At 35.3% G+C, this 9226-nt stretch overlaps 1 protein-coding gene across 2 annotated transcripts; it reads right to left on the bottom strand.

Annotated features, from left to right (window-relative positions):
- Nucleotides 1-710: 710 nt before the first annotated feature.
- LOC118436660 lies at nt 711-2948 on the bottom strand. 2 transcript variants are annotated; one of them, XM_035855173.1, is made up of 3 exons: nt 2578-2948; nt 1976-2146; nt 711-1461 (listed from the first exon to the last, which is right to left on the bottom strand). In XM_035855173.1, the coding sequence occupies exons 1-3, from the start codon at nt 2820-2822 to the stop codon at nt 1128-1130; spliced, it is 750 nt and encodes a 249-aa protein (XP_035711066.1). In that variant the 5' UTR covers nt 2823-2948; the 3' UTR covers nt 711-1127. The 2 variants fall into 2 exon arrangements, with proteins under 2 accessions (XP_035711066.1, XP_035711067.1); XM_035855174.1 differs by having other exon boundaries at nt 1991-2146.
- Nucleotides 2949-9226: the final 6278 nt, after the last annotated feature.

The raw sequence follows: 9226 nt of genomic DNA, 5'->3' as shown, positions 1-9226 counted from the left end.
AAGTTTGACCTGAAATTTTATGTAGTCCGTACTACAGAAAATCATCCAAATTTGTCAATCTTTATCACTGTTAGAAGAAAAATACCCGTACCCTATTTTTGGTTAATAGCACCGACTAAATATCCGTCACTAGTCGAAACTTGTGTACGAATTCATTGCAAAAAATCGATTGTTGCTTGACATTTTACGAGTAGTCATGTATGCACGTTATGTAGGATGTCTGTAGATATTTAGTATTACGATTAAAACTTACCAATAAATTTGCTAACTGACGTAAAATACTGAGAAATTGTCGATCATTATCGCATTGCAAGTGGTGTTTTCGGGAAAAAATTTTTCTTCCTTAAATTTCGAAATATTTCGCAAGCATCAACAATTTTAAAAAGGTGTGCCGAGATAACAAAATTTGAAAAGGATGCAATATACAAAAGGTATACTACGGGTACAGTCAATTATCTACTCGAGAGTAATTATCTAGAAACAAAAATTTCGGCAAAATCGTTACGAAAATTCTCAAAGTTTTGCATATTGCCGCCTGCCGGTTTATTGGGTCAACTTAATGGTGCAACTTATCCTCGAGTAAATATTAATGGTGACCCTGGGATGTTTACATGTATACAAATGTACATATTTGCATATGTCCATACTTTTAAAATTTTTATGTTGGTAACTTAACTTGCAAAATAAGTAAAGCTCTTTGTAAATTTTGAAAATCAAACATTTTTTATTGTTCCAGTACAGACTAAAATAAGTCCGTGATAATTTGTATAAGGCAGCTGCATTATATACTTACATATGTATACACATGGATGTATGATCTCACATATTCTCAAAAAATCATTTCGAATCATGCTAAAATGATTGCTGAAATTGCGTCTTAATCATGAAAACGCCCGAAACTAAGGCTGTTGCAATTTCGAATTCCATTTTCATTGTTATGAAACTCTTTCATTCAATTTGCAAGCTCTTCCAACTCTACTCTAATCCCATATATTCGACTTTATTGGCTATAATCTATCAAACACGTGTTACAACAATATAAATATTAAAGTCCTTAATCAGAAAATAAACTTTTTTAAATTTTCCTCATAATTTCTACCCAACGATTTTTGAGCCAGGGAGATCTTTCAATTTCCCCATATTTGCGACACTTTTCTAAAAGCTAAGACATCCAAACTACCATTTTTCCTACTGTTACTATTTCCCGGTTGTATCCTTCCCGTAATATCTACAGCGGCGTAGAGTTTGTACCCGATCCGTTTCATGGCGTAGATTAAATGTGCCACGAGTTGTTTGGCCGCAATGCTCTCCTCCTTTTTTCTGGTCGCCCACGGATTACCAAACAATTCGAGCTCATCGGCACCATAGTAGATTCGTTGTCCACATATTCCAGGAGGCCATTCTTTACTCACGGTGGCTTTAAAGGTGTCCACAACTTTCGAATTTGGTGGATTAATCAGCCTAAACGAACAGTACGGTATGAAGGATACAAAATGCGTCTTTTAAACTGGATTTTCATGGTGTATCTCACTATTAAAAATAATGTTATGACTTACATATAAAAGTAAATGCACTGTGGATCATGAATTAAGTAAACTATACTAAATCCAGTGTAAACTTTACTCTTCGTCGACATAATTATACTCTGGATTTAGTTGACTTTACTTAATATATTTAGAAGTCATAGTGCATTTACTTTCATTATTTTTAAGAGTGTGCAAAGCAGTCAAAGCAATTGGTAGCAGGTGAACGAACCAAAATTCAGGCTAAATTCTAGCCAAACTAGTACAATCATAATTGTTGCACATTGCATCGTATTTTAATGAATGTTTATTAAAAAACAGTTCCCTTATCACATTGCGTAGAAATTGGATAAGTAGATTTTTTTCCAATCTTGAATTCTTTCAAATTATGTATGTACAAATGTGTTTCATGCAATTTCACATATGATGGGACCCTTGTATAAGCATCTCACCTAATTCTGTCAAACCTGTTGAAACTCATGACGAAAATTTCTGCGTGTGGATCGGGCTTCGCGATTTCAAAGAACATGGTGTCCTTGTCGTTCTGCTTGCGTGTGGGGTCCAGACTTTGCAATATTTGCCAACCCTCTCTCGCCAACTGGAACAAGATTGCGGCGAGGAGTCTGAAATTTATGGAAGAATTTACGAAAATAATAAGTCACAGAAGATTGAGTATGTATTTATATTTAGAATTTACTAAACAATTAAGGCACATGTATGATACTCTGTGTAAGTAATTATTTATAATGCAAATTATTTTTTTAAATAACCAATCTACTTACATGTATAATTAATTAAAATAATAGCTAATTTACGCTATCAATTGTAAATAGCTTGAAAAATTCGTAGATTTTATTACGTAAATTACGAACTTATGTATATAAACTAAAAAACGTAAATTGAGGTAAATTTACAAAATTTGTAAGCTTCCAAAGTGATGATGTACATGTGTAGTTACGTAATGTAAATTTTCAGAAGTTACATTGCTTCCAAGGACTGTGTGCAATGTCTACACAGGACGCGTAATTACTAAATTTTTAAATTTGAAAATTACCTGCGTGCAGCTACCCCATCGCTTTTCTTTCCATACCAAGGCGAACCATTTAAATTAAACTCGTGCGCACCAAACTCCACCGATTCGTTGCACAGACCTTTCACCCATCCGGAATTAATTGCTACGCGGACACAATCAATTAAACGGTTTGGTAGAGACGGGACTCCATTGACACGGATTAAATTGTTTTTTGACAACTGAATGGAACAAATTCCATCGAAAGTAACGATGAAACCAGGTTCCATATTTAGGTAGACTATTTATTAAACACAGAACTGAATATTTTATTTCCTTGAATATGTCAGTGTTGAATTTTCATCCATCATCTGTTTTGTACTTTAAAAATGTCTCGTTAAGAAAATCGCACCACAACTCAAGATAAGATTGAGTGCAAACAAAACGGTCTCCTGCTTTTTTACTATGTATATGCAAATGCAAAGTAAGTGTTATTTTTAGCAACAGACTTTGTCATGATTATGCTTCACGCACAAGCCACTGAAAAATATGTATGTATGAGTATTCCTGGATATGTTGATTGACACGTGTGTGACATGCTCAATTTATTCATCGCACTTCTTCTCCTGTAGTATTTGAACATTATATGATTAAATGCATGACACATTATTGGCGAAAGGTACATATGTACATACTTATATGTAAATAATTTATATATTATTATATACTTACATATATATTTGTAAATATGTAAATGTTTACAGATTTACATCTAAATATAAAAGTAAATAGTTGAGTGCATAACAAGTGTAAAAGTAAGTTGGGAATTTGCATGAATAGTGAAATGAGACAGGAAATCGCTATATAGGTAACTTACATATGTATGTACGTATGCAAAAGTACGGTTTTTCGTGTGTGGTGTACATAGATACATACATATGTATGTATGGTATATAGACGAGGAGAGATGGGTCGACCTGCTTAATTCATTAGTACATGTAGTGACTGCAAAGCTATTACAAAATACAAATGCATTTCTAGTATGCCCCTTTAGCAGCAATATTGCCTCATTATATTACTAGATATGTACAGATATAAATGCATAGAGAAATAAGTTCCCGAAAAACTGAAATTTAACTAACTCTAGTGGGAAATTATAGTCTTCGTCGATGGTCTGACGTCTTGGAAATCTACAAATATCCGCCGACTTTGGTAATGTAGGGTGTGTTCTGTAGCGTCCTACAGTATGTATGTACATATATAAACGGTAACGGTCCAGCAGGATTTTTTCAAAAAATCAAACACTCAAAAAGTAAATTTAATATAAATTGAGCGCGATTCGCAAGTTCTAACCTACACATTAGGAACCACTTCCTTCTTATTCTTGCAAGTAATTGCTTACATCCGTAACAGTAAATCCATACCCATGCTCCCAATTCAAACAGAAATGCAGTCACGTAAATAATGACTCCACCATAAAATATGTAAAACGCCGTCACAATTTTAGAGTTCATATTCAACTTATCAAAATCTCCACCTTCTTTAGGAAGGTTCGCCCCTTCAGAATTTGCATAATGCGAAAATAACTTGACAGGTCGATACTTCTTGTACCAAGTTTCCCAATGCAAGTAAATCCCCGATGTTACCAAAGCCGTTAACCTATTACCAACAAAACTATCCCGAACTCTAGAATACCTCCAGTGCTGGAAGCTCTCTAAAAAGTCCGGATATAAATGTTCCCCCTTCAAAAATTTGGCATTAAAATGTTTCCCCTTTTCATTAATGAATGGCAAAAGGTTGTCAATATTTTCCGAAGTGTCGACGTACGCCATCTTCTCGTTGGTCACATTATTGATAAAATGCTCCCAATATTTGTAATGAAGATATCCAAAACTCTCTCCGCTGTAGGGTTTCCACTGTTCGTAAATGTAGTTTTCCACTTCCTTAAATTTTTTAAGCGATTTCAACCCTGACGTTAAAACGTTTAAGAGTGGTGCCCTATACGCGTAAGGGTTTCCAAGTTTGTATTCCTCTTCCGCCGTATCGCTGTCTTCGAGCGGTGTCAGAATTTGAAACCCGATCAAATCAAGGGCCGATTTCCAGTCCGCGTATGTCTCGAATGGTTGAATCGCGTCGGACGTGAATAGCGTTTTATACCACGTGGTTAGCACCATGGCGCAAAATATCCATACCCAAAGCAGAAATAGGTTGATAGGACGCTGCTTTCTTTGGGAATTTGATATCTCGATGAGGTTTCCTGCTAGAACGATAAGGTCAAAAAGAAGGTCTGTTTTGGAATTTTCTTTCGTTGCCAGAAATATCACGGGAAGGCTGAACCCTATCAATATCCAGGTCGTGCTGTCAAACGGAAACGAATAAATGGCGAACTGTCTCCTCTTTACGTTGTGGCAAGACAGAAAATTGTACGAAGACGTGGTCCACCTAGTAAAATCTAGTTTTTCGAATCTTTCATTGTAGAACGGGGTAAATATCCATAAACTTCTGAACTCGTACGGTCCCAATTTAAGATGAGTGAAGAACCCGGTCTCCGAGAAGAGCAAAACATTTAAGACATCTTCTATACTAACTTTCCTCAGTAATTCGTACCACTCGGCGTGCCCAGGGTTTCCAAGTGATATGTAGTTTTGAATGAATTTTGTGACGTTTGAATTTCGTTCGTAACGCAGCCTTTCTTTAATCAAGGGCACCCAATAAAATTTATTGTAAGAATAAATATTCTGCAATACGCGGGCAATGACACCTGGACACGGAATGCTTGAAATATTTGAAAATCCTGCACAACTTATCGACATCCAGGGGTCAGTCATCATTCTTGAGTGAAACCTGTTCGAAAACCAGAGTCCGGATGTATCTGGCTCGTTCTTGTTATACGAAACCAAAAACATTTCGGGATAAACAGGGGAAAAAATTCGTTTAAATTTGTCCACGGTTGATGATTGTTGCCGAACGCCCCAAATAATGACTTTCATCTTAAATTGTGAATTGTGTATGTGAGATGAAAAGAACGGAGTATGTAAATTTGAGTTAAGTGAGCGCCAGCAATCCTGCAGTTTCACCCGACTTAATTATATTAATATTTGTTTAATTGTGACTATGATAAATATTGTGTATCTGATTGGTTATTACTAAATGTTCTGGAACATTCTAAAATGTGTCTTGTTCTCATTGGCTCAACCAAGGTTAAAATCAAGGTAAACCAGGTAGGCAATGAACTTGAATTGTGGGCCGAGTGGCCAAGAGTTTGTGAAGAACAATTCTTTACGTTAAGATTCGATCTGTCCTTTCGTGTGGCAACACACACTCTTTGTCTTCTCCTAAATTTGATACTTGTCAATTTGATATTCGGTGACTATTCTAAATAAAGATCTTTTCATTTGTTAAACCTGCAGCGTCGACACATTCATTGTTGGGAGCATTTACCAAACAGAGATCATTATTAGGCAGAGAACGAGTGCATTTAAGTGTAGTCGATTGTACGGCTACAATGATTCTGTCACGAAAATAGTATGGCGTGGAACATGATTTTCTGAATTGTCATATCGGAGGAATAAATTAAAGAGAGGATCTACCGGTAATTTAGTTCCTGGTATTGTCGTTACATCGAAGCAGGTTTCGCCGAAATAGGGGCGTTCTGGATTCAAAATTATGAATGCGAGACATGAATTCTTTGCTGTGTGCTTCAACCGGATCGTATTCTGCTCAGGGACTATATCGAATCTGAGGAAGAGATCAATTTTTATTTCTGCTTTAATATGCAGAATTTTTGCGAGGCAGCCGCGAGAAATTGGGTGTGTCTGATAGAGTGGGAGAGAATTGGGGAGAGTCGTGTCATTCTGTAATGAATTGTTGTGAGAGGCTCCAATTATGACGAAACAGTGTTGAAATGCGGCCACAACGTTGGCCAGTGTTGTTTCGAGGTTGGTTTCCTGACAGTTTACAGAACAGGATAATAAAACAAGTAGGAAATTCAATAAACCGTTGTAACGTTAGAAGTACCTCACCATATCATACTGATTTAGACATACTATGAATAAGCCGGAATAAGCCGACAAAATAAATTATAATTTGCATATATTCTTGCACCAATGGTGCAACATAAACGAAAAAAAACAAAAAGTCCGAAATAGTTTGCACCACTTGTGCAGCATTGGCGACCAATTTGCATACATAATTTTGAAAACCTTGAAAGAATTTTATGGTCCTTTCTCCCGGCATTCTGCATCATTGGTGCGTAGGGCATCCTTTCCCCAATTATTTATTATAAAATGTATATATTTTAGCGTCAATGGTGCAGAATAATCGAATAAATAGAACAGAAATCTGACATGATTTTTTTGGGGGAAATAGATGGCCCAATTGCTACGCATCATTTTTAATAACCAATTGCTCGGTACTAACGGTGCTACTTATTCCAAAATTATAGTCCTATCTCGGTCTATTTGCTGAATTAACTTGAACCATTTGCGTCGACAATTGTTTGATACCAGTGGTGCTCCTGAGTCGTGTAATAATGGAGCAGGGACTTATTAATTAGCATCAATTGATGCAAAAAGGTCGTTAACAGACAGACGGACGGACGGACAAGAAGAATTCAATAGCTCCCGTGCTACGCAGGGTGAGCTAATAATATGCAGATCATTTTAGTTTTAAGTTTTTATGATATTTATGTACTTATCGGTGGGGTTGAACTGAACAATGTTCAGCGGATTATTAATCCACAAATCGTTTTATTTTGGCAGTGAAGAAATTAAGACGCACGTACACATACTGAAAAACTTTTGGCGTAAAGTGGACACTGATTGATGGACTTTGAGTGACATAATTTTTGAATTTCTAGAGAATTTTATAAAGTGTATAATTTATGAATAATTAATATCTTTTAGTTCTGCTTGAGCTAAACATTCATATTAAACATCTTTTGGATAAGTATAGTTGTCAATTATAAATAATGGATAACCCAAACCTATTGGTTGCATTCATGTACATATGTAAATACACTTAACCAATTGTTCGTAATAGGAAATAGAATGACATGTCAAAACTGTCATATGTTAACGGTTATGCACATGTATGTACATATAAATACATACATTACATTTTACATATATATTATACGAGGTCAGTTGTTAATTGCAAAACCAAAGCCGACTGCTGCTTTTGCACGGCAGTGCGCCAGCCTATGTACATTATAATACAATTTTTTTTATCCACATTAAAGTTGCAATATAATAATTTGGCTTGATTTTTGTCGGAACTGAATAAATATGAATAACGTAAAATCAATGTGGTATGCCCAATGTACGGATTATTAATCCAATATCCCTCTTTATTTCACGAAACATGATACAAATGTCACGGGTTTGGAATACTACGTTGTTTTCTTCCACGCCATTGTGTGTATCGGCTAAGAAATGTGTTTGCTGAAATTTTTTGATCTTCTGGGAATAAATTCCATGCATCTCTCTTCTTGTGTTCCAGTTTCAAGATTGCAATTCATAGTTAACTACCACGCACCTCAAACTTTAAAATAAATTTATTGCTTATTTTTTCAGAATCCATGTGTAACTTTGGTACACCTTTTGCTCAGTCAACAAAGTTAGCAGTTAGCACTATCAAATATTTATCTGGATTACACCTATTGTTCAGTCATGGCACGCTTGCCCGATGTGCCAAATCTTCCCATCGCAGCTCACTTATAAACGAGTACATGGCCCAGACGCAGTTCGCGTTGAAGACGAGACCCACAACTCCGATGAAATTGGTCACTTGGTCCTGTTTGAAGAATGTCAATCCCGCAAGAAAGAAACTGTTTGCAAGCAGGACAAATATGGCTTGGACAACGAGCCAGATGCGACATTTCACAATGATTCGCTATTCAAATTAGTAAAAAATATATATGGTTATGTATGCATCGATACAGTCAGAAATCCAGTATTCGCATAATATGTACCAAGCGCTACACTCTAAATAAAATCATTACCAAATCATTACCAAAATGCACACGTATATGACTCTGCAGAAACGGTAATAATAACCACCAGCTGGTATAGAAATTGATTGAACCCGAAGTGGTAATAAAGAACACTTTTCGGGATAAAATTAACACCGTGATGTATAACAGATGTAGTACAATATGTAGTAAAATGTCTACCGCCCGGTAATAAACCACCCAATTTTGTGCACGGTGTGCTATATACCGGTAATAATGCTTTGTATTACGTATACCCCATTATTACCAAATGTTGTGCAGATTTTCACCAAAAAGAATAGATTTTTTGTCTTTCTTTACTTTCAATCAATTATATTTATTGCAAAATAATTATGAAACATACTTACATAATTATAAAATTTAAGTATTATGCAAACTATTGAGTTACATATATATACAAGTATACATACATATTTACGTGAAATTTAAATCAAACTAAATATTTTAGACTTTTTGCCGTTCACTTATATAATTAACAACTGTTTTACAATTTTGCATTATTTCAAAGCAATCATATATATACAAATCCATATATACAAATATATACAAATATATACAAATTGAGTATTTAATTTTAAGCAAAAAATAATGACGATCTCCGCCTCCTGGTCGTCTGGCAGAAAAATCTCTGCTCCTATTTCCAACTCAAATTTTTGTTTTGCTGAAAAAATAAACACCGAAGAT

Source organism: Folsomia candida, unplaced genomic scaffold (genome assembly GCF_002217175.1).
Source record: "Folsomia candida strain VU population unplaced genomic scaffold, ASM221717v1 Fcan01_Sc010, whole genome shotgun sequence".
In the NCBI taxonomy this organism is placed as follows: Eukaryota; Metazoa; Arthropoda; class Collembola; order Entomobryomorpha; family Isotomidae; genus Folsomia; species Folsomia candida.
The sequence above is the reverse complement of the archived record's forward strand: the minus strand, read 5'-3'. Positions and strand labels throughout refer to the sequence as shown.

Bases quoted from the DNA above. Each gene is read 5' to 3' on its own strand.
- LOC118436660 (XM_035855173.1), bottom strand. From the start codon at position 2,822: ATGGAACCTGGTTTCATCGTTACTTTCGATGGAATTTGTTCCATTCAG. The intron at 2,147-2,577 runs GTAATTTTCAAA...CATAAATTTCAG, and splicing joins GATGGGGTAGCTGCACGCAG to ACTCCTCGCCGCAATCTTGT. The intron at 1,462-1,975 runs GTGAGATGCTTA...CTGTTCGTTTAG, and splicing joins AACAGGTTTGACAGAATTAG to GCTGATTAATCCACCAAATT.